Source organism: Hemitrygon akajei, chromosome 2, assembly GCF_048418815.1.
Source record: "Hemitrygon akajei chromosome 2, sHemAka1.3, whole genome shotgun sequence".
NCBI lineage: Eukaryota > Metazoa > Chordata > Chondrichthyes > Myliobatiformes > Dasyatidae > Hemitrygon > Hemitrygon akajei.
This window is the reverse complement of record NC_133125.1, coordinates 194,457,275-194,482,802: the sequence shown is the minus strand read 5'-3', so window position 1 is coordinate 194,482,802 and position 25,528 is coordinate 194,457,275. Positions and strand designations below refer to the sequence as shown.

Below are 25,528 nucleotides of genomic sequence, written 5' to 3'. Positions count from 1 at the left end.
CATCCTCTTAATCTATCCTACTTGTAATCTCCTTAAAGCATTCCATCAAGTTTGTTAGGCCTGGTTTCACTCAGGGAAACCACGCTGATTTGGTTCTGTGTCACCAAGTACTCCATAACCTCAGGCTTAAAAAATGACTCCCACATCCTCCCACATCCCACAGTCTAAATGGCCTATAATTTCTTTTCTGCTGCCCCCCTCCTTTCTTAAAGAGTGGAGTGACATTCCGCACAGCAGTATTTCTTTCGCTAATCGACTTCCTAGCCCGTTACTTCACCACCACCCTACTCCCGGTTTCACTTATCATCCACTACCTTGTACTTCTTCCTCTCCTCCCACGACCTTTTTACACTGACTTCTAATCTTTTTATTCTAGTCAGGCAGAAGTGTCTGGACCCAAAGCGTCGACTATTTACTCTTTTCCATAATTGCTGCCTGCCTTGCTGAGTTCCTCCAGTATTTTCTGTATTACTTTGATTTGCAATATCTGCAGATTTTCTCTTGTTTATGATTCGCCTCTTACACATGCCTAACATTTCCACCCACCCCCGACAATGATATATACTATGCAGAGTTTACAGTAAGCAATTAATCGAGTTCTCAGTATTCTCAAGAGGGAGGGTGAGCAGCCGGATGTCGTGGTCCATTTAGGGACCAATGACATGGGTAGGAAGAGTGAGGAGGTCCTAAAAGGTGAGTTTAGGGAGCTAGGTGCCAAGTTAAAGGACAGGACTTCCAGGATAGCAATCTCAGGATTGCTACCAGTGCCACTTGCAGGTGGGTTTAGAAATAGTAAGATAGTGCAGATCAACACGTGGCTGAAGACATGGTGCAGGAGGGAGGGCTTCAGATTTATAGATAATTGGGCAGTTTTCCAGGGAAGGTGGGACCTGTTCCAGTTCCATCTGAACTAGAGGGGGACAAATATTCTTGCAGGTAGGTTTGCTAGAGAGGCTCCAGTGGATTTAAACTAGACACGAGGAGGGAGGGGAACCAGAGTGTAGGAACAGATGTATGGGAGAAGGAAGAAAAAGAAGACAGTAAAGTTCTTTGTACTGTTAGAGATAAACAGAGAGGAAGAGGTGGATAATTTCTTAAGTTCATTTATTTTAATGCTAGGAGCATTGTAAGAAAGGTGGATGAGCTTAGAGCACGGATTGATACCTGGAAATATGATATTGTAGCTATTAGTGAAACATGGTTGCAGCAGGGGTGTGATTGGCAACTAAATATTCCTGGATTTCGTTGCTTCAGGTGTGATAGAATCGGAAGGACAAGAGGGGGAGGTGTTGCGTTGCTTGTCAGAGAAAATATTACAGCAGTGCTCTGGCAGGATAGATTAGAGGGCTCGTCTAAGGGGACCCTTTGGGTGGAATTGAGGAATGGGAAAGGTAACGCTTTCCACTATAATACACACTTATAGGAGTGTATTATAAACCACCTAATGGGGAGCGAGAATTGGAAGAGCAAATTTGCAAGTAGATAGCAGATATTTGTTTTAAGCACAGGGTTGTGATTGTGGGAGATTTTAATTTTCCACACATAGACTGGGAAGCCCATACTGTAAAAGGGCTGGATGGTTTGGGGTTTATAAGATGTGTGCAGGATAGTTTTTTGCAGCAATACATAAAGGTACCGACTAGAGAAGGGGCAGTGTTGGATCTTCAGTTAGGGAATGAAATAGGTCAGGTGATGAAGGTATATGTTGGGGAGCACTTCGGGTCCAGTGATCACAATGCCATTAGTTTCAATATACTTATGGAGAAGGATAGGACTGGACCCAGGTTTGAGGTTTTTGATTGGAGAAAGGCTAACTTTGAGGAGATGCGAAAGGATTTAGAAGGAGTGGATTGGAACAATTTGTTTTATGGGAAGGATGTAATAGAGAATTGGCGGTCATTTAAAGGTGAAATTTTGAGGGTACAGAATCCTTATGTTCCTGTTAGGTTGAAAGGAAAGGTTAAAAGTTTTCAAGGGATATTGGAAACATGGTTAGGAAAAAGAAAGATATCTACAATAAATATAGGCAGCATGGTGTAAATGAGGTGCTCGAGGAATATAAAGAATGTAAGAAGAATCTTAAGAAAGAAGTTAGAAAAGCTAAAAGGTACAAGGTTGCTTTGGCAAGTAAGGTGAAAATAAATCCAAAGAGTTTCTACAATTATATTAATAGCAGAAGGATAGTGAGGGATAAAATTGGTCCCCTAGAGAATCGGAGTGGACAGCTATGTGTGGAGCCGAAAGAGATGGGGAAGATTTTGAACAATTTCTTTTCTTTGGTATTCACTAAGGAGAAGGATGTTGAATTGTGTAAGGTAAGGGAAACAAGTAGGGAAGTTATGGAAACTATGACGATTAAAGAGGAGGAAGTACTGGTGCTTTTAAGGAATATAAAAGTGGATAAATCTCTGGATCCTGACAGGATATTCCCTAGAACCTTGAGGGAGGTTAGTGTAGAAATAGCAGGGGCTCTGACAGAAATATTTCAAATGTCATTAGAAACGAGGATGGTGCCGGAGAACTGGCGTATTGTTCATGTGGTTCCATTATTTAAAAAGGGTTCTAAGAGTAAACCTAGCAATTATAGGCCTGTCAGTTTGACGTCAGTGGTGGGTAAATTAATGGAAAGTATTCTTAGAGATGGTGTAAACAATTATCTGGATAGACAGGGTCTGATTAGGAACAGTCAACATGGATTTGTGCGTGGAAGTTCATGTTTGACAAATCTTGTTGAATTTTTTGAAGAGGTTACGAGGAAAGTTGACGAGGGTAAAGCAGTGGATGTTGTCTATATGGACTTCAGTAAGGCCTTTGACAAGGTTCCGCCTGGAAAGTTAGTTAGGAAGGTTCAATCCTTAGGTATTAATATTGAAGTAGTAAAATGGATTCAACAGTGGCTGGATGAGAGATGCCAGAGAGTAGTGGTGGATAACTGTTGGTCAGGTTGGAGGCCGGTGACTAGTGGGGTGCCTCAGGGATCTGTATTGGGTCCAATGTTGTTTGTCATATACATTAATGATCTGGATGATGGGGTGGTAATTTGGATTAGTAAGTATGCAGATGATACTAAGGTAGGTGGTGTTGTGTATAATGAAGTAGGTTTTCAAAGCTTGCAGAGAGATTTAGGCCAGTTAGAAGAGTGTGCTGAATGATGGCAAATGGCGTTTAATGCTGATAGGTGTGAGGTGCTACATTTTGGTAGGAATAATCCAAATAGGACATACATGGTAAATGGTAGGGCATTGAAGAATGCAATAGAACAGAGTGATCTAGGAATAATGGTGCATAGTTCCCTGACGGTGGAATCTCATGTAGATAGGGTGTTGAAGAAAGCTTTTGGTATGTTGGCCTTTATAACTCACATCATTGAGTATAGGAGTTGGGATGTAATGTTAAAATTGTACAAGGCATTGGTAAGGCTGAATTTGGAGTATTGTGTACAGTTCTGGTCAGCAAATTATAGGAATGATGTCAGCAAAATAGAGAGAGTACAGAGAAGATTTACTAGAATGTTACCTGGGTTTCAGCACCTAAGTTACAGGGAAAGGTTGAACAAGTTAGGTCTTTATTCTTTGGAGCATAGAAGGTTGAGGGGAGACTTGATAGAGGTATTTAAAATTATGAGGGGGATAGATAGAGTTGACGTGGATAGGCTTCTTCCATTGAGGCTGGGGGAGATTCAAACAAGAGGACATGAGTTGAGATTTTGGGGGCAAAAGTTTAAGGGTAACATAAGGGGGAATTTCTTTACTCAGAGAGTGGTAGCTGTGTGGAATGAGCTTCCAGTAGAAGTGGTCGAGGCAGGTTCGGTATTGTTATTTAATGCAAAATTGGATAGGTATGTGGACAGGAAAGGAATGGAGGGTTATGGGCTGAGTGCGGGTCAGTGGGATTAGGTGAGAGTAAGAGCTTGGCATGGACTAGAAGGGCCAAGATGGCCTGTTTCCATGCTGTAATTGTTATATGGTTATTGAGTTATACTGAGTTTTTATCCACCTTTGAATTTCCTGTGACTCCAAAAACATTTGCTGCTGTTATGGATGCAATTCCCTCTGGTGTAATTATGTTGTTTAGAAATACATCATATTTGGTAGTTGAATTACCCAACTTGGATCCATCCAGTACAACTGTAGGAAAGATTTCTTTTCCTCCGTCTTTTAAAAAAAATAATAGAGGTATTAGAAGTTTGTTTCAAAAAGCCATTACTTCTATTCCTAAGGCTGTTAGTTTTTGGAATTGTCGCTTGGGGAATCTGAGGTGGAGGAGTATTTGGGGCTTATTAAATACATTTTTATTGGGGAATAAAATTAAAGAAATTTCATTTTAAACTATACATAGATATTATCCAACCAATGTTTATTTATCAAAGTTTAATTCTGATATTAAAACTAACTGTTCCTTTTGTGGTTTATATCCAGAGAATTTATTTCATCTGTTTTGGGATTGTGATTGCGTTAACACATTTTGGGTTGATGTTTGTCAATGTATAGATCAATATTTTAATGTGGATTTTACTTTTTGTTTTGAAAATGTTTTATTTGTGTTTACTAATAATACCAATCATTTTTTTATCATAAGTCTTTTGTTAATCTACAGTAAATTTTATATCCATAAATGTGAATACAGCAATAAGAAGCCTTCCTTTATATTTTTACGTGAGAATTCAAACTATATATTAATACACTACTCTGAAAACTTCCCATAACCAGAGAGTTGTAAAGACTGTACAAATTTGTCAATGTTTCGGGTTATTTCTGCAGATGTTTTTGTTTTGTGATTCCTTTTAGATATAGTTCCTTCTGTCCAACAGTATTTAAAGTAGATTTTCTTGTTTATTTGTTTATTTAAATTTAATAGTTATATATTTGTTGCTGCTTATGTGTGTTTCCCTGGCTTTGTTAGCATAGTTCAGTATTTTGTTTTTGTTTTTGTTTGTGTTTAATAAAAATTAATAATTTAAAAAAATATATATATATATATACGGGAAGCGTATATCCACAAGGCCGAGTAAGAGATGAAGTTTCCCCGTGAATTTACTCAGTGAAGGTGCGGAGATGATTCTGGGCTTCGGCGTTTAAAATAAAGCTGTCCTGGACTCGAAACTGAAGCTCCCGCCCTCCCGAGAATGAAGTTGGTAGAAAGTGGGGGTGAAATTGAAACTCACCACATAAAGCTTGTCATCCTTTTTTTGACCGATGTCCAGTCGCCGTCTCCATAGTCTCTGAGGCGACTCCCGGTCTGCAGCCCCGATTCCACGGTACCCTCCACCTCCCAGTAATATCTCCCCGATATGACCCGGTATACCCCGAGGGGGTGTTCTGTAAGTATCCTCTCTACACTCCGGGCAGGCGATTCCCTTCCTTTCTCTGTCATCGTTGTGCGATGCAAGGGCAACAGAAGTGGTATCGGTGCTAAATGTCGGACAAATGTGACTAACAGACCGGTAAATTTTCAAACAGCTGTTTTAAGAGCCAGTTTAACTCCGTCAATCTCTGTCTCAGCATGCTAAATCATAAGACATGCGAGCAGAGTTAGGCCATTCGGCCCAATGAATCAGCTCCGTCATTTCCTCATGTTTATTTACCCACTTAACTCCATTTTCCTGCTTTCTCCCCATTACTTTTGACGCCATTACTAATCAAGATCATGTCGACTTCCGCTTGAAATATGCCCAATGCCCTAGCTTCCACAGCTTCATCACCCTCTCGGTGAAGAAACTCTTCCACATCTCTGTGCTAAAGAGACATCCTTGTATTCTGAGCTTGTGCCTTTTTGGTCCGAGACTTACCCACGATAGGAAACATTCTCTACACTTCCAGTCTATCTAGGTCTTTCAATATTCGGTACGTTTGAATGAGACTACCCCCAGACCCCAGTGAGTACAGGCCACGAGTCACCAAGAGTTCCTCACACGTTAAGCCTTTCATTCTCGGGATCATGCCCTTGGTAGTTGTGTTAACGAACTGAAACGAATAGGTGGACAATTTAATTTCCAATACTGTTCGTACGGTTTCGTTTTATTCAGAGATTATTTATGGTTTTACAATGCAAAATTCGGGTATTGAATGGACCCGTTCCGCGCCAACATGTTACAAAATTCGGTTTGTAATGCACAGACTCAGTGCTCCCTACTGACACTGGTCCCGGTTAACACCCCTTTTTTTTACAGTTGCGGAGAGAAACTGAACTATGTTCTCATCCAGTTTCCATCCACTGTCCCGAAGAAAGGATAAATCTTCCCCTCGAATTTCCCATTGAAAGTATAAAGATGGGAGTTATCCACTCTGCAAAATGAAATTGACCCGGACTCATAACTGAGATAAACTCTCACCCTCCCGGGCATCTGATCGACAGGGAGATAGAGTAAATTGGCACTCTTTGCAAAAAGCTTGTCATCTTTCCGCGTGATGCTCCAGACTCCAGTGGCTGGTCTATGTCTCGCTGATCCCTTCCTCGACACAGACTCTGCAGCGACTCCCAGAGTCCAACGCCGATTCGCCGTCACGTCCACGTCCCAGTAATGTCTTCCTGTCGTGAATCCCTCCGACCCCAGAACGCACACCTGGTTTTCAAACCTTTTCGTGTTAACAGGGAGATTTCTCGCGATCCGGGTCCATTTTACACCCCTCAGATCGTCAGACACCTCGAGGCGCGAAGCTGCTGTTTCCACATCGAGCTTCACAAAAACTGAGTGTTGGTGGGGAGAAGAAGCAGAGAATTAAAGCGTCCCTGGGATTACGGACCTAATCAGGCGGCATGTGCCCAGGAACGGTACGTGAAAAAAGCTCCATTCCAAGAATAATCAGGCGGCTAACAGAAATCGAATTCCCCGATGGCCACCCGATTTACTTCTGCTCCCGTTCCCATCCTGACACATCGGTACACGGCCTCCTCTACTGCCACGATGAAGCCACATTCAGATTGGAGGACCAACGCTTCATATTCCGTCTAGCTAGTCTCCAACCTGACTGAATGAACATTAATTTCTTTAACTTTCTGTAATTTCTGCCCCCCCCTCCTTTTTTCCATTTCCCTTCTCACACCTTGTCTTCTCCCGACCTGCCCACCTCCTCCCCTTTGGTGCCCCTCCTCCTCCCATAGTCTATACTCTTCTGCTCTCCTTCTTCCGAAGCCTTATACCTTTTCCACCTATCAGCTCAACTCATCCTCTTCACACTCCCCCCCCCCCCCGCCCCCCACAACCTCACTTGGCATCACTTATCACAGGCAAGTTTGTGTTGTCCCGTCACTCCTCCCCCGCCACCACCAACTTCTTATTCTGTCTTCTTCCCCCTTCCTTTTCAGTCACGATAAAAGGCCTTGCTCCGAAATGTCGAGCCTGTATTGCTTTCCTTGATGATCCCTGACCTGCTGAGCTCCTCCAGCATTTTGTGTGCCTTACTCTGGATTTGCAGCCTCTGCAGTCTTTTGTGCTTTTCCTAAAGCAGGGGTTCCCAACCTTTTTATGCTAACAAAACCCCTACATTTAACTGAGGGCTCCCTGATCTAAAGTGCGTTACGCATTAGGAAAGAGATTTTTGATTTGCTTTTTAGTTGGCTCGGCTCAACATTACGCCAAAGGATCTGTTCCTGTGCCATGCCGTTCTATGTTCTATGTGCCAGAAATTGTGATTGTATGGACTCAGTTGTAGCACTTAAAGCCATCTAGATAAGTGTCTCTACAGGGGAGGATTAGAGAGCTTGTTATTAGAAGACGTGATATATCAGGAGAGTTTGGACCAATCTGAACCTTTTCTCTCTCTCTCTAGAACAACGCCTGGTACATTCCTGTCTCTCTGGACGTCTGTATGTTGGAGTCTGGTTATGCATATGGTGGAGTTAATAGTGGTGTTTAAAAATGTCCATCTATTCCCCAAGGACTGAAATAGATCGGAACGAATATCATAGAACATAAAATACTACAGCACAGAAACAGGCCCTTCAGCCCACCCAGCGAATGCTGTACTGTTATTCTGACTAGTCCCATTGGCCTACCCCGGAGCACAGCACTCCAAACCGCTCCCAACCATGCATACATCCAGCTCTTACTTATATATTGAAATAGAATCTGCACCCACCACTTCCACTGTCAGCTCATTCGACACGCTCACCACTCTCCGAGTGAAGAAGTTACCGCTTATGTTCCATTTAAACATTTCACCTTTCACCCTTAACCCATAACCTAGTCTTAACCAGCCTCAGCGGATTTCTGTATATTATTTGGAAAACTGGATATTTAGAGTGGGTGTATCCGCCCTCTGTTATCCCTAAAATACACTAGCGTTTCATTGAATCGGATCGCGTCTTGAAAATTATATTTGTGTCATGAGCAATCCGTTAGAGGAACTAAGCGTCCCAAGCAACATTTCTGATGATTCGTGTCGAACCTGAAATCAATGCTGTAGTTTTGAGGATACCTAGCATGGTGTTAGAGGCTGGCATGCGACAAACCCTGATAGAAGATCGATAAAATCAGTTGTCACGGGGATGAAGGGAAGTGGGAGACACGCGTGGAAAGGGTAACGTGGAGGCAGTGACTTAAAGGTGATAGTCGAATTATGTGCATCGGGGTGGGGTGGGGATGGCGGCCAGATTAAACTATTTTGGAAAAGATGATAGACCTCGCTAAAGGCACACCAGCTGTCAATGTAAAATAGCCCAAAAGAATAGAACAATATTGAGGAATGGTAATAGTACACAAGGTTTCAAGTTAACTACAATAAATTGGAACATTCATGTTGAGATATCACTGAGTCTTGGTTGACCCAAGTAGAACATAAGCCATCTTTTCCAACAGGAGCAATTGCTGCTGGAATATAAAACGCCCATTATCATCCAATGCTTTACCTAATCAATTCTCAAAAGAATTTAATAACTTGGAAAACAGCTAACCGAGTTTTACCTTGTTTGAAGAAATTAAACTCTTCACTCAATACTTCTTTCAACAAACTTGCGTGACTGAATTGCTTAACCGGCAGGGCACCATCCAAAATTGAAAACGTATGTTCTTCCTCACTTATCCTGTCAGTATTAAGCAGTAGGTGATAAAATAAACATAAGAAAAATTTTTCCTAAATAGTTTATAATAGTTGCAGCTGTTCATTACGTTGCAAATCCTACCTTCCTTTCCGAGAATATTCCTCCTGTAATAAACAAAATGTTTTAATGTTAATATGATGGTAGATGTCAGCCCCCATCCTGTCCATAGAAGTTTCATCTAAGTCCAAGGGAAAGAATTTCTGGAGGGATTCAAAGGGTTTGGCAGCATGTGCAACGTTTCAAATCGATACTCCCGTGTCAAGAGCTGTAACTGTTCCAATTCAAAGTAAATTTATTATCAAACGCATCATATAATAACTCTAAATCCATTTTCTTGCGAGCATACTCCATAAATCCATATAATAATAATCACAATAGAATCACTGAAAGGACCACACCAACTTGAGCATTGTGCAGATACAAAAAAAGAAAGAATTAATAATATTAAATAAATAAGCAATAAATATTGAGAACATGAGATGAAGAGTCCTTGGAAGTGAGTCCAGATGTTATGGGAACATTTCAGTGATGGGAAAATTGACGTTAAGTGAAGTTTTCCACTTTGGTTCAAGAACTCGATAGTTGAGGGGTAATAACTGTTCCTGAACCTGGTGGTGTACCTTCTTCCAGATGGCAGCAGCGCGAAGAAAGCATGTCTCAAGTGGTGGGCGTCCCTAACGATGGATGCTGCTCGTGTCGATTTGCTCAACGGCCGGGAGGGCTCAGCATGTAGCGTGGACAATTTCTCTCTTCCACTGATGCTCTCCAGCTGCTGAGTTCCTTTAATATTGAATCTCCCTGCCGCAGACTATCGCAACAGCAGACCTTTTCATTTGCATTTCATCTAGATTGTTAGAAACAGCCGAATATTCCGCAAACCCGGGTTTCAAACACACAATCGGAAAGCTAATTTTGCACTGTTAATACAGGACCAAAGGTGAATGTCCTCCAAGAGGATCACAAACTTGTCGTAAGGTTTGGAAGCCTGCCTGTCTCACTGACCGGACAGCTTTGCGGACTGGAGCCAGGTCCTTGTGCTTTAGCCCTCAGTAGTGTAGTCCATACGGATCAGGTCAAAGAATAGAGGGCAGGCTGAGAGTGGTCCATTAGTCCTCCAGGTTCGGGGATTCATCTGCGTGCTAACAACACTGAATGCTCAAAAAACAATAGGCACAGAAACAGCAATGAATAGTCCTTCTATATAAACAGAGATGCAGGATCTTCGTTGCTGCCTAAACGTCTGTGTCGTTGTGGGCACTAAGTAAGTAGTGAAGGAGAAATTACAAAGAATATATATGAGAGTTGTTTCGTTACTGAGTGGATATAGTCACAGAGAGAATGGGGAGTATTACACCAGCGAGACACTTTTCTCCCTATAAAGTGATAAGATGATAAGACTGTGAATATATTTGAAGGATGGATACGTAAAATATATTTCGACTGTCTGAAGAGCAAAACTCAAAGTTTAATTCTGGAACTTACGCACGACTAGATTACAGCACATAATGTAAAGTAATTCAATAGAGAAGAACTAAAGGGGAAGATGAACAGTAACGCAAAAAAATATGGGATTCGGAATATTTCTAACGGGTGTTGTGAATGAACAAAATGTGCAGAATATATTGCAGCGCATGTTGGATATATCAAATGGCCTGTCTCCGTCAGCAGCCCGCTCTTCGACCGGAGAAGATAACTTCACTCGACTTCACTTACCGCAGCACTGAACCTATAGACATTCTATTGAGGAGTCGTCATCTCATTTTTACGGTCTTTATTGCTTATTTGTTATTATTGTTATTATTTTCTTTTTGTTATTTCCACAGTTTGTTGTCTTTTGCACATTGGCAGTTTACCCGTCTTTTTACGTGCGGCCTTTCATTGATTCAATTGTGTTTCTTTGCATTTACTATGACTTCAAACAAAATAAATTAATCTCAGGGTTGTTTATAGTGACAATTATGCACTTTGATAATAAATTTACTTCGAACGTTTGAACTTTGAAATTTGATTTAGATCGGAAGATTGATCATGTCTGAAGAGCAGACAAGGAGCATAACACAAAATAGGTCTCGACAAATGAACCCGATATCCTACTTACCGATTATATCTACCTTAATTGTACTTATTCAATTATCATTTAGTCCGGATGAAGGGCCTCGGTCCGAAATATCGACTGTTTAATTCTCCCACCCCCAGCTTATACTCCTTCCCCCCCCCCCCCCACCCCACCCAACATTCGGGGTTTCCTACTTCTTCCTTTCCACGGTCTCAGTCTGATACATTATTTGAAACCTGGTATCCGCCATTTTGTGACTATATATTTTCCCCGAACCGAACAGCCCTCACCTTCAGAAGAGTCACGTTGTCTTGCTGAACCATCCGTTCCTGTAATTTTGAGAGTTGATTCTGAAGAGAAGATAAATTCTCTTGAATCTTTCGGAGATTATTCTCCATTGGATTCAGAACTCTCTGCTCCTCCACGTTGAGTTCGCTGAGTAAGCGCTGCTCCCTTTCGGTTAGAATTTGGCGCAGATCAGCAAATAAGGATTTAACGTATGCCTGCAGGCTCAGTGACAGGTCCTGTGAAGTGGACGTTGAAGGATATTATCATTAACTACGGGGGAAAAAAAAACTAAAGTACAGGAGGCCAGACAATCTACAGCTGGGAAACTTACCCGAACTCCAGAAATCTTCTGCTTCTGTTGATCCGCCATTTCCTGAATACCTGATTTCTTTTTTTCCAGAGCTTCTAGTGTAGATTGAACATGATTCTAGGAGGAATTGCAGAAACAGAGAATTAAAGATTTACGCATGAAAAAAAAACCCACATAGAGTAGGCCGGTGATCTAAGTTTGCCGCCTTTACCTTTAAAATGTCAACAGCTTCATTAACAGGCATGAATTGGTGTTCTCTGTGTTCCCGTGCAGCCGAACAAATCACACAGATCAGCTTCTTGTCAGTTTCACAAAACAGCTTCAGTTCTTCCTGATGTTCCTCGCACTGAAGTTTCCTTTCCTTCTGCTTAAGCGTCAGGGTTAAATCCTGAGCTTTTCGGGCCAAACTCCCTAATACCGGATTCACATTAAGGGTGCGGTCTACAAACACCGCATTACATTCTGGGCAGGAGTTTCTCGTCTCCCTTTCCCAACGCCGTGTGATGCAGCGCTTGCAGAAGTTGTGCCCACACCTCAGTATAACTGGATCAATGAAGAACTCATGGCAGATCCGACAAGTTACCTCTTCTTTTAAACTGTCAACTTGCTGTTTCGCAGCCATCTTAGTGCCTCTCACTTCCTACTCAACAACCAACGGAGGTGGGGCTGCGGAAGACCTGTAGTACCGCAACTGTCCACTAAGCGTGCAGTGATCAAAATATGCAACAGTATAATTTAAATATAAATAGTATAATTCAGCTACCAGAATCAATATGTGCAACACACACAAAGGGCTGGAGGAACTCAGCAGGCCAGGCAGCAACTATGGAAAAGAGAATTGTCTACGTTTATGGCCGAGACCCTTCGGTAGAACTGAGAAAAAGAAGTTGAGGCGATTTAGAAAACAATACGCACAGAATGCTGGTGGAACACAGCAGGCCAGGCAGCATCTATAGGGAGAAGCGCTGTCGACGTTTTGGGCCGAGTCCCTTCGTCAGGACTAACCGAAAGGAAAGATAGTAAGAGATTTGAAAGTAGTGGGGGGAGGGGGAAATGCGAAATGATAGGAGAAGACCGGAGGGGTTGGGATGAAACTAAGAGCTGGGAATTTCATTGGTGAAAGTGATACAGGGCTGGGGAAGGGGGAGTCTGACAGAAGAGACCAGAAGGCCATAAAAGAAGGAAGGGGGGAATGAGAGAATCAGAGGGAGGTGGTAGGCGGGCAAGGAGATAAGTGAGAGAGGCGAATGGTGATGGGGAATGGTGAAGCAGAGAGAGGGGCATTACCAGAAGATGGAGGAATAAATGTTCATGCCGTCAGGTTGGAGGCTACCCAGACCGAAGGTGTTGTTCTTCCAGCCTAGGAGGCATCACAACAGGAGGAGGCCATGGATAGACATATCGGAATGGGAAAAGGAAGCGGAATTAAAATGGGTGGCCGCTAGGAGGTCTCGCTTTTGCTGGCAGACGGAGTGTAGGCACTCGACAAAGCGTCACCCAATCCACGTCAGGTCTCACCGATATACAGAAGGTCACACCGAGAGTACCAGACACAGTATATGATCCCTACAGACTCACAGGTGAAGTGTTCCCTCATCTGGAAGGACTGTTTGGGTAGAGAGGGAGGAGGTAGTACGGGCAGGTGTGGAACTGTTCCGCTTGCAAAGGATACATACTGAGGGAGGCGGTGTAAGGGCGGGTGTAGCAGTTGCTCCGCTTGAAAGGATAAGTGACAGGAGGGAGATCAGTGGGGAATGATCCCTGCAGAAAGCTGAAAGTGGGGGGAGGGTTGTGTTAGGGACAGATGAGTTTTGTAGTGAGGCTTCACCGCCGTGCACATCGTTCCACCCCACTCCCACTTTCTGCTATCTGCAGGGATTGCTCCTTACAAGACACCTTTATCCATTCGTCTTCCCCACTGATCTCTCTCCTGGCACTTATCCTTTCAAGCGGAGCAACTGCTACACCCGCCCTTACACCGCCTCCCTCACTACCATTCACGGCCCCAAGCTGTCGTTCCAGCTTAGTCCTCACCTGTGAGTCTGTTGAGCCATAGACTGTATCTGGTGCTCCCAGTGCGGCCTCCTGTATGTTGGTGAGACCCGATGTAGATTGGAAGACCACTTCGCCGAGCATCTTCGTTTCATCCGCCAGAAAAAGCAGGATCTCCCAGTGCCCACCCATCTTAGTTCGGTTTTATTCCCATTCTGATTTGTCTATCCATGGCCTCCCCCACTGTCGTGATGAGGCCACACTTAGGTATGAGGAACAGCACCTTATATTCCGTCTGGGTAGCGTCCAGCCTGACGGCATGAACATCGATTTCTCCAACTTCCGGTAAAGACACCCCCGTTCACTTTTCCCCATCCCCTCTCCACCCCCGCCATTATTCATCACCCCCTTTTCCCTCTTTCGCCTTATCTCCTTACCCACCCATCAGCCCCCTCTTGTGCTCCTCCCTCTTTTGCTTTCTTCCACGGCCTTCTGTCCAGGACTGAAGAAGGGCCTCTGCGAGAAACGCCGACTGTTCGCTCTTTTCCGTAGATGCTGCCTGACCTGCTCAGTTCCCTCTTGCATTTTGTGTGTGTTGCTCTGGATTTTCCAGCTTCTGCAGATCCTCGTGTGTTTGTGATAATGTCCAAGCAAATGTTCATATCGGCGAATTTTGAATAAATACTTAATTCAGTTGTTTTTGTTGAAAAACTTCCGCAAATCAATGAAACCGAGGAAAAGACGTCCGGTCGTGTAAACAGGCAGAGAGGTGGATGGGAAGTGCGATCCTCACTTTTAATGACTCTACAACAAGTGACCTCAATGATTATTACTCATTTATTGCTATTCTTATTATTTTCTCAGGTCAGGTTGGTAAAGCGTGAACCACAGGAATAGCCAAGCAACTCGTTTTTCAATTACGAGAAATTTTGGGACTATTGTGGCTTTCTGGAGATTTACATAAATATTGCTGTGTCTGCCTAATTATTTAGTGCTGTTGTGTACTAACTTTGGAATGATACCATGTCTGAATATTGCTATTCGGATAATGTTCATGTTCCACGTCATTCAGGCTCCTCTCTTATTTCAGCATATTTCCTGTGTTTTTCACTTACTGATTTCTGCATGTTAACTGCTCCTGATAGTTATATCTATTGCGCAAGTTGCTCTTGTTTGTTGAACCTATAATATTAAATCTGAACAGTTGAGTGTAGATTGTCTTATCTGTAACAACGGATATGTCATAATATAGTTTCTAGCACCCTGACTCTAAAACTTGATCAGACGTGTATTTATGATAAGGTTTTTTGCTTTTATAAGTTTGTACTTTAAAGCAAGTTTTTGGTGAATGATGTCTGCCACTAGATTGTAATCAGATTCAATTGAACTGCTGCACGGTTCTATAATGTGTTGGACTGTTTCTGGATTCTCTTGTAATTTCAGCATTTCTTTTGTTGAATTTGTTGAATTACGTATATCTGATATTTGTGTGTGAGTGTGTGTGTGTGTGTGTGTGTGTGTGTGTGTGTGTGTGTGTGTGTGTGTGTGTGTGTTCACCACCTGTTCCGGTATTGCCACACGGAACCCCACTGTTTCTGGGAACAGTTTCCAACTATCTCAGTCCGCCAAACGTTATTTGTATCTCGAAGTTTGGTGTCATTTTCCTAACTACGTACTTACTTCCTGAGATCATGCCTCACTCTTTATAGCACCTCATCCAGACGACCTTCATCTTCCCCTTCAAGCCAACCACTACACTTGCGCCAAACGAAGTCTGTTGGACTCCAGTCAATCACACGTGTTTCCGTTGAGAAGTTCTCTACGACCTTCGTCATGTTTACCTTATACAAGAGGGAAAAATAAACACTTAATTCTAGCTCTTGCTTCCATGATGAAAAGCCGTTAACCTGAAGCTAGTTTCTCCGACGACCGAGGCTCTACGATCTGGTGAATATTTGTATTTGCTATGGCAAAAAAAAAACGATTAAATGAAGTCCGTGCGGGACCTCAAGAATATTAGCGGTAGGTTGGACTCTGAGTAAGGTTCCGTGTGGTGTCAAAATGATCTACATTATCTACATAATCTGAGAATTTGGCCAAGGAACGGCAGGTGGGATTGAACTGGTGAAGTGAGAAATGCTGGTTTATCAGAGAATAAACGGAGCAGGATTTCGACACGAAAGACAGGGCTCTGAAGATTGTTGTATAGCAGAGACACCTAGTGGTGGGAAAGCATAGTTTCTTGACCATGGCGACCCGGTAGATAAGTAGGATTGTGAAAACGGTGCTTTCGGATACTTGTCTTTCTTGGGCATGGCACTGAGTACAAAAGCTAGGGCGTCAAGATGCTTCAGACACCGCATGTAAGAGCACAGTGTGCACCACGGTGGTCACGCTGGAGGAAGTAAGAAATTAAATTATAAATGTTGCAGCAAACGTCACAAAGACGTTGCCGAGATTGGACGTGTTGAGTCATAAGGATTGACTGGACAGGGTGGGCCGTGCTGATTGTAGTGCAGAAGGAAAAGGAGCTGCCACTTAGCTCCAATAAGCTCCACTTAGCGGAGGCATTACATTGAGAAACGGATGGAGGTAGCCTCCAACCTGATGGCATGAACATCGATTTCTCAAACTTCCAATAATGCCTGCCCCAACTTCATCATTTCCCATCCCCTTGACCCTCTCTCATGCTATCTCCTTGTTCATCCATCGCCTCCCTCTGGTGCCTCCCCCCCCCCTCCCCCACTGTTTCTCTTTCTTCCATGGCCTTCTGTCTCTTATCTAAGTTGATTCGAATCAACTTCCTAGCTCATTGCTTCATCCCTCCCTCTCCAAGTTTCACCTATCGCCTGCAGTTTCTCTCCCCCCCCCCCCCCCCCACACCTTTCAAATCTATTCCTCGGTTTTTTTTTCAGTCCTGCCGAAGGGTTTCGGCCCGAAACGTCGACTGTACTTTTTCCCCCATAAATGCTGCCTGGCCTGCTGAGATCCCCCAGCATTTTGTGTGTGATGTCTTAATTGCAATTATGTTTTATTTCCCCCTTTGGACTTTATTTCACTTTCAAACAATGTACAAAGCGGAATTTGGGGATCATCTCCTTATTCCCACATAGGAGGAAATGCAATAACCTGAAATGATGAACCACTAGGCTCAAGGCCAGCTTCCCTCCCCGTTTTTATACGACCTATTGGACAGTGCCATAGTATGATAACATGGATTCGTGACCACACTGCCTACTTGCACTGGACCCTGCAACTTTAACAGTTCATTCTGCGTTCTGTTATCCTCTGCCCTGTAATGCCACAATGCACTTTTATAATGAAATGATACCACTGGGAGGACTGTAAAACTGAACGATTTTCTCTGTAACTATCCACATGTGGCAGTATGAAACCATTTTACTACTTACCAACGTAGAAAAAAATTATACTCCGAAAGCACGGAACACAAGGTTAAATTATAGACTTTACTGATGACCAGATTTATAAGAAAATATATAAAATAAAACCATGCAGGTAAATTTTTGGTGCACATGTTTAAGGACAAGAGGGATCCTTCTACTTAGAATGTCGCTTAGAGCGTTATGAGTGAACACGATGCGATTTGGCCGTTGAAGCATGCTCTGTAACGATCGAGCATTTCGATCGAATGGTTCATCTATATTGAATATGTTTGAAAAGATGACGGGACAAGTAACACAAGATGGTTGTGAACGACTCATGGAAATGGGATGAATCTGCTGCGCGATCCACGGTCAGCAATCCAATATTAATTCCTAAACACCGACAAATACTCCCCACGCAGAGAATCAAACACAATCATCGTGAGTAAATGCAATTGGGTTTAATAGGAATTACACGGAAATATAGATGGCAGTGAACCTATAACATCCACTTACTGTTCGTTTGAAACGAAAGGTAAAGGAGATGAATATTGCCGATTCAGTTCTATGTACAATATGTTGGCCGATGATTGTATATTGTGCTGCTGTTGTGACACGCTAATACTCTGCGAATCAATCCACACTCAATTTCTTCCCCCAGGCCATCAGACTCCTCAATACCCAGAGTCTGGACTGACACCAACTTACTGCCCTCTACTGTGCCTATTGTCTTGTTTATTATTTATTGTAATGTCTGCACTGTTTTGTGCATTTTATGCAGTCCTGGGTAGGTCTGTAGTCTAGTGTAGATTTTTCTGTGTTGTTTTTACGTAGTTCAGTGTAGTTATTGTACTGTTTCATGTAGCACCATGGTCCTCAAAAACGTTGTCTCGTTTTTACTGTGTACTGCACCAGCAGTTATGGTCGAAAAGACAATATAAAGAGACTTGACTTGAACTCAAATGACTACGCGTTACAACAGTGGCGTGCAGAAGAGCATAACTGAACGCAGAACACGTCGAACATTGAAGTGGATGTGCTACTGGAGCAAGAGACCTTGAGCATACACTCGGTTTCTACTTCACAGGAGGTGCCTCAGGAAATGGTCACCGCGTTTAAATGACAACAATAAAATTGCATTCGAAGTTATTATTGATGGCTACGGAAACCGAACAGTGCAAGAGGACGTGAAAGTCAGAAAATGCACTTGAACTTCAAAACTCTTCCGTATCTGCCGTCAATCGATATTTTTGATGGCGAGAAATCTGTTTGTGAGAAGTTGCAAGGATAACCCAGCCTGATTCTAGGAAGGGATTGAAGAATCAGATTACCAACTATGGGAATATATTGAGGTGATCACACAGTTTAGTTTCTCATCAGTTGCTCGGACAGCTCCAAATCATCCCGGTGTTCACCGATGTTACATTTACTCTCGTCCACCATTAGAAGCAGGTTGAATTCTGGAGCTTTCTGGGCCAGACGCGTTGAGGTATGTGGTCAGAAACCTCCACTCTACATTCCGACCAGGAGATTCTCTCCTCTCTTACCCAACGCTGTGAGATGCAGTAGTGAGCGAGATTGTGCCCACACTTCATCATGACTGGATCAGTGAAGAAATCCGGGCAGATTTGACAAATCAGCTCCGTGATTAAACTTTCAAACAATTGTTTCCCAGCTATTTGAAGTTCAGGTACACACTGACTCAGTTCATGTAGCTGCATCCAATAAACCGAAACCTGCACAACTTAAATTACATTTTTAAAACTTTTCTTTCTGCTGATTTTTTATTTCAAAGCTCGTTCATGGTTTTGCAACATGGTATTTGAGAATTGAATGGGAACTTTTCAGAGCCAACAGTTACAAAATGTGGTTCACAGAGTAATAGATCACTATAGCACAGAAACAGGCCCATCGCCGTGTCGAACTATTACCCTGCTAGCCTCATCGACCCGAACCTGCACCAAAGCCCTCGGTACCCCTCCTATCCGTGTAGTTATCAAAACGTTAAAATGAACCCCGATTCCACCACTTCCGCTGGAAGCTTGTTCAACACTTTTACCACCCTCTAAGGGAAGAAGTTCCCCTTAGAAATTTAACATTTCACACTTAACCCATGACCTGTAACCTAGTCTCACACTATATAATTATATATATAGTATCGCTGTCAAATCGCCGCTTATGTTTTTTTTACTATAGGGAATACAGTCCTAACTTATTTTACCTTTCCCTTTAACTCAGTGCCTCAAATCCCGGCAACGTCCTTGCAAATTCTACTACCCATACCCTGCTACTGACACCGTTCACGGGACCTAAGCCTTTTAGAGACGCGGAGCAGAACCGGAAGAGATTCTCAGCCAGTTCCCATCCACTGTCCGCAAGAAAGGATAAACTTTCCCGGTGAATTTAATCCCAGTAAATGTGTGGAGATGGGACTTTGTGTCCACGCTGTAAAAGGAAACTGTACCCGTCTCGTAACTGAGATAAACTCCCACCTTCCTGAGGAAAGGTTCGGCAAGGAGAGGGATTGAAGCGGTGTTGTTTATATGAACCTTGTGATTTTTCCGCGCGATGCTCCAGACCCCAGTCTCTGGTCTAAGTCTCCTTAACCCCTTCCTCGAAACAGACTCTGCAGCAACACCCAGAGTCCAGCGCCGATTAGCCGCTACTTCCACTTCCCAATAATGCCTTCCCGATGTGAATCCCACCGATCCCAGCACACATGCCTGGTCTTCAAATCTCTTCACAGAATCATGGAGGCTTCTTGGAGACGGGGTGTATTTCACACTTTTCAGATCGTCAGACACCTCAAGCCGCGGATTTGCTGTTTCCACGTCCAGGGTGACAGAAACTGCAGAGATAAGCAGAGAATTAGAGCGTCTCCGTGGATCGAGGGCAATCGGGCGGAACAGGAGCACTTCCTGAGTTACTAGCTGGTGACCAATAGAGAGGATCTAGAGGAGGTTGAGGAGAATTCACCCGGGAATGAAATGAATGGAATGAAAGGACTAACGTGTGAGGAGTGGGATATAGACACGCTAGACTTTAGAAGAATAGTGGCTGTGGTGGTGGTGGGGAGTGCTCTCATTTGAACCTATCGAATACCGAAAGGTTCAGGTAGCGTGGTCGTAGAGATTCCAATAGTGGCAGAGTCTAGGACTAGAGGGCGCAGCCTCAGCATACGAAGACATCCCTTTGAAACCGAGATGAGGAGGACTCTTTATAGCCATAACGTGGTGTATCTGTGGTATTAATTGCTACAGACGGCTGTGGAGGCCATGTGCTTGGTTATATTAAAACAATGGTTGATAAGTTCTTGAGTAGTAAAGGCGTCAAAAGTTTCGGGCAGAAGGCAGGAGAATGGGGTTGAAAAGGATAATTAATCAGACTTTATAAAGCACTGGAGAAGTATGAGGGAGCCGACTCGATGGGCCAGATAGCTTAATTCTTCTCCTACGTCTTATAATCATATGGTCTAAATCTTATTTTCCCGAATTTTACGCAGCTGTGCCCTTGTTGTGTCGGAGAAGGAAAGGAGCGGAGGTGTGAGAAGGTCGGGGAGGGGGGCCGTATCAACATCGGGCATCGCAATGAGGGAATAGAGAGAAAGAGAGAACAAGACGCGATAAGGAAAGGAGAGTGTTTCTAGAGAGGGAACACGGATAGGAGATGAAGGTGAAGTCCAATTACCGAGTTGGAGAGCGAACGAAAGAAGATAAGTTTAGTGGTTGCAGGATATCAGAAAACCAGAAGCCTCAGGAGTGAGGACAGATTGAGTGTGAAATAACATTATCATCAATGATGTCAAGGAGTCATACATAATGTAAACAGGCCATTTGCCCCACCAAATACATGCCCACCACCCAATATCAAGGGCTCTTTTTCCCCACACCGATAGAATAACAGTGGGTTTGGGCGGGATTCTAATTGATGGTAGTCCTGAAGAGGGATCTCGGCCAGGCTCATCAGCTGTTGATTCACTTCTGCAGAGGCTGACTTAACTGATGTTTTTAACAAGCGCCAAAAAAGAAAAAAGAAAAAAGAAAATCAATCTGCTGGAGGAGCTGGAGGAGCAGCATTGGTGGAGAGAAATAAATGGTCGAGGTTTCGTGTCTGGACGCTGAACAGACAGATTGCAGAAGTAAATTGTCGAGTATAGAGGTGAGAGTGCGCGATGAGACAGGTGCTGGAAGGCGGCGAGTGAACCATGTAAGCTGTGAACGGGCGTGCTGGGCAGGAGCAAGCTAGAGGCAGAGTCTCAGATAGGAACGCTGGGCAGATTAAATCAAGTTGCGGAATTAGCTAACGAGAAGAGGTGTGGACTGGTAAAGGTGAACAATTTGACAGAGAATCGATAAGGAATAGGGACAAAGTTATCTAAAATGGAACAGTCCTTGTTCGTACCATAAGCCTTTAGGCTACAAAAGTGAAATGTGAGGCCACAGCGCCTCACTAGTTTCACTAGTTTTATTTCAACAGGAGTGTTTGCAACTAGAATAACAAACATCAGCTTCCGTGCGTTGTAAACAATAATTCTTGTCATCCAATTAAATCGCTGGATTGCATAATAAATGAGAGGAAAAGGGGTTACCTTGTCTGATGAAATGAAAAGCTTCACTCAACATTGCATTGATCAGACTTGCTAGACCGAATGCTTTAACTGGTAAGGTACCATCCAAAACTGTAAGTCCTCGTTCTTCCTCGCTGTACCTAACAACATTAAATATTCCGTAAACTGAACGTCGCTAAGAAATTTTCGCATATATGTTGTAAGTAGAGTAGCTAGGAATGTTAATTACATAGCTTGTCCTACCTTCTCTTCAGAGAAAATTCCTCCTGAAATTAATGAAATGATTTTGACGTTAACATTAATTGATCGCGAAAAACCTCAGCGCAGAGAGAGAGAAAAAAAATCAGACTTCCAGAATAAATCAACGGGTTAAGGAGCAGCTCTGGAGGCAGTGGGGGCTCGGCATTTCAGGATGACATCATGAGGAGTGACTGCCTTGATGCTGTGTCTCAGCCGAAAACCTGTAGCTTCCTTTGCGTCACTGGCGAGCTCCTCCAGCAGTTTGTTATGCTGCTCCAGACCACGCTACACTATCACAGTCCCTATTTCATCTAATGTACGGCTGCAAGCTTCCCAATTCCTGCCTTCCTGCTGCACAAATGGAAAGTGGATATTGAACTAACGAGATAGAACCAAAGGAGTAAGTGCAAGAACTACTTATGACAGTTGTTCTGCAACGGAGCTGGTGCAACGGCTAAGACGATGGGGAAGACTGTACACGGGACACGTTCATCCGTTTAAAACGTAAAGAATTATCACACAGAATTATTTCAACTTTTTAATAAATTCGAATGGATGGATATAGGGAAATACTTACACCGCCTTTAACTCAGGAATGTGCACAAGGCTAGATTACATGAAGTAACATTCATACATTCATTTATTTATTGACATTGCGCCCTTCCGGCCCTTCGGACGAAACCGCCCCAGCAACCACGCAACTCGTAATAACCTTACCCTAATCACGGGACAATTTACAATAACCATTTAGCCTACCCAGAGCGTCTTTGAACTGTGAGAGGAAACCGCCGCACCCGGCGAAAACCCACACATTCCATGGGGAGACTCACTAGAGAACGAGTCAGAACTGAATTCCGAACGCTCCGAGCTATAACAGCGACACGCTAAACCTGGCGCCCGTAAATTAGTAGAGGTATAGTTAAGGGAGAATGGAGAAAAGAATACGGGGGGACCAAACATTTCAGAATATTGTTAATAAATGCTGTCAGTGATCAAAATATAATGAGGCCTGTATGGAGTTCCTGAAACGGGGGTTAAGCGACTGAATTATCTGCCTCTTTGATATAGAGTGGGTATACGGCTTTGAACAAGTCGGACGAGCAGACGGAGGGCGCGTCACAGAACGGATATGAATAGAGCCTTTAAATCTGATATGTAACTTACGCTCCAACATTCAACAGCAACAGCCCCCCCAACACACACACACACAAAATGACAAATGTCACATTAAATCCATAAATATATTAATCACTGAACGAAACATGAATGTCGCCGCTCACCTTCAGAAATGTCGTGTTATCTTGTTGATTTATTCTTTCCTGTAACATTGAAAGTCGCTGCTGGAGAGAAGATAAGCTCTCTTCAATATCTCGGAGATTTTTCTCCATTGGATCCAGAATTCTCTGCTCGTCTGCTCTGAGCTCTGTGAGCAGGCGCTGCTCCCTCTCGGTGAGCATTCGGCGCAGATCAGCAAACAACGATCTAACGTGGGCCTGCATGCTCTGCGATTGGACCTGTGAGCAGAGGGGAAGGCGTTGTAACGAACGGCGCAAAAATACAAAGCAACACAGCACTGGAAAATCCGAGGCCTGGAAGCTCACCCGAACCCCGGAAATCTTCTCCTTCTGTTGTTCCGCCATTCGCTGGATATCTGATTTCCTGTTTGCGAGCGACTCCAAGAAAAGCGTAACACGATTCTAGGATGATTTTGAGAAGCAACGAATAAAAAGGTCATCCGTCAGTAAAACAAAAATACAATGAACCAGTGTTCAACGTCTGCTGACCTTACCTTGTAGTTTTCCGCGGCTTCTTTAATTGGCATATAATTATGTGCGTTGTGCTCTCGGCCAGATGCACAAATCACACAGATCAGCTTCTTGTCAGTTTCACAAAACAGTTTCAGCTCTTCATGATGTTCCTCACAGTAAAACTTTTTGTCTTTCTCTTTCAGAATCAGATTTAATCCTTGAGCCTTTTGAGCCAGGCTTCCCAACGCCGGATTTACTCTGAGGGTGCGGTCTGCAAACACCTTATGGCATTGCGGGCACGAGTTTCTCTCCTCGGTTTCCCAACGCCAGGTGATACAGCGGCGACAGAAGTTGTGCCCACACTCCAGTATTATCGGGTCGGTGAAGAAATTGTCGCAGATCCGACAAGTTACCTCGTCGGTTAAACTCTGAACTTGCTGTTTCGCCATTTTAGCAGCAGAGACTTCTTGGCAATCTCCGATAGGGGTGGGCCTGTGGGCGGGGCCGGAGGGCTGGGCTGATTAAGCCCTGTAATGCCGCTGTTGTCCACTAAACGTGCTGCCATAAATAACGCCATGTAGATGCATATGTTCAAGTTGCAGAATCCTTTGCAATTTCCAAATACGATTATCAGGCGCAGGGTTTGATTAAACAGTACTGAAAGTTCCTGAAACCTAATAGAACGTCCGGCAGGCCAATTAAGCAAACACGAGAAATAAATGGAGCTACCCAGCGTTGAACTGTGGAAATCAGTGCCGTGAGAATAAGATTTTTAACAGTCATTTTCCGACATTTAATATTGTTACGTACCACGTAAAGGGTTAAAAAGGACCAGCAGAAATGGAACACACCTGGAGTCTGAGTCTTCTGTTAAAACATTATTTTATTAATAACTACGCAATAAAGTAATATAAAAGAAGATAAGGCAAACAGGCCAGCAGAGTTTATGCATATATAAGTGAGTAAATAAAGTTCCCAAACTTCTCCCAGCTCAGGTGATAAATGATATAGTCTCACGATGGTATAGGTATGAAGTCAGTTCAGTTCGTGATATTGAATTGAGTAGATTGATGGGGGGGGGGGCTAATTTGTCTTCCCAGTGCCGATGCCGTCGAATCTTCCACGTCGTCCTCCTGCTCCTGAAGTCTTGTTAAGTCATCGACTGTGACCACACAAAGGAGAGTGCCGATTTCCCGCGGTAAAGCTATCAACCCAGGCAAGGGTTAAACACACCGATAGCTTTCCACCGGTCACCGGTCACCCACCGGTCTCCGTCCGCCACAACAGACAGGATCTCCCGGTTGCCACTCACTTCAACTCTCCTTCACATTCCCATTCGGATATGTCCATACATGGCCTCCTCTACTGTCATGATGAGGCCAAACTCAGGTTGGAGGAACAACATCTCATATACCGTCCCCAGCCCCTTGGTATTAACATCAAATTCTCCAACTTCCAGTAATTCCCTCCCTCTCCCTTCCCCATCCCACCTTCACTCTGTCTCCTCTTCTAGCTGCCTATCACCTCTCACGACTCTGCCTTCTTCCACTACCCATAGTGCTTTCCCCTTAGATTCCTTCTTCACCTCTCCTGCCTATCCCCTCCCTGCTTCCCCTCCCCCACCCCTTGATCTTTCCTCTGATTGGCTTTCCACCCTCCCCCCCCACCTTCTTTATAGGGCCCTTGCCCCCCCATTAGTCCTGACGAAGGATCTCGACCCGAAATCTTGACTGCTCCTTTTCAACAGATGCTGTCCGACCTGCTGAGTTCATCCAGCTTGTTTGTACGTGTTGATTTGACCACAGCATCTGCAGTGTACTTTGTGTTCACAGGCTGTTCGTTGCTCTCTCTCTCTCTCTCTCTGAATTAGCCGTACGCTCTCGCTCTTTTTAAAGGAACCGTCCA

General features: G+C 43.7%; 2 protein-coding genes across 2 annotated transcripts; both read right to left on the bottom strand.

Moving 5' to 3' along the window:
- Positions 1–5,979: 5,979 nt before the first annotated feature.
- LOC140719631 (zinc-binding protein A33-like) lies at positions 5,980–12,368 on the bottom strand. The gene is made up of 6 exons (XM_073034382.1): positions 11,905–12,368; positions 11,715–11,810; positions 11,386–11,619; positions 9,121–9,143; positions 8,903–9,021; positions 5,980–6,687 (listed from the first exon to the last, which is right to left on the bottom strand). The coding sequence occupies exons 1-6, from the start codon at positions 12,313–12,315 to the stop codon at positions 6,188–6,190; spliced, it is 1,383 nt and encodes a 460-aa protein (XP_072890483.1). The 5' UTR covers positions 12,316–12,368; the 3' UTR covers positions 5,980–6,187.
- A 6,450-nt stretch (positions 12,369–18,818) lies between these two features.
- Positions 18,819–24,109, bottom strand: LOC140719624 (zinc-binding protein A33-like). The gene is made up of 6 exons (XM_073034370.1): positions 23,665–24,109; positions 23,477–23,572; positions 23,156–23,389; positions 21,879–21,901; positions 21,657–21,775; positions 18,819–19,916 (listed from the first exon to the last, which is right to left on the bottom strand). Exons 1-6 carry the CDS (start codon positions 24,070–24,072, stop codon positions 19,387–19,389), a joined length of 1,410 nt encoding a protein of 469 aa, XP_072890471.1. The 5' UTR covers positions 24,073–24,109; the 3' UTR covers positions 18,819–19,386.
- Between the last annotated feature and the right edge of the window lie 1,419 nt (positions 24,110–25,528).

Bases quoted from the DNA above. Each gene is read 5' to 3' on its own strand.
- LOC140719624 (XM_073034370.1), bottom strand. From the start codon at position 24,072: ATGGCGAAACAGCAAGTTCAGAGTTTAACCGACGAGGTAACTTGTCGG. The intron at 23,573-23,664 runs GTAAGGTCAGCA...AAATCATCCTAG, and splicing joins AAGCCGCGGAAAACTACAAG to AATCGTGTTACGCTTTTCTT. The intron at 21,902-23,155 runs GTGAGCGGCGAC...CATTAATTTCAG, and splicing joins ATAACACGACATTTCTGAAG to GAGGAATTTTCTCTGAAGAG.
- LOC140719631 (XM_073034382.1), bottom strand. From the start codon at position 12,315: ATGGCTGCGAAACAGCAAGTTGACAGTTTAAAAGAAGAGGTAACTTGT. The intron at 11,811-11,904 runs GTAAAGGCGGCA...AATTCCTCCTAG, and splicing joins AAGCTGTTGACATTTTAAAG to AATCATGTTCAATCTACACT. The intron at 9,022-9,120 runs GTAGGATTTGCA...TAATACTGACAG, and splicing joins GAATATTCTCGGAAAGGAAG to GATAAGTGAGGAAGAACATA.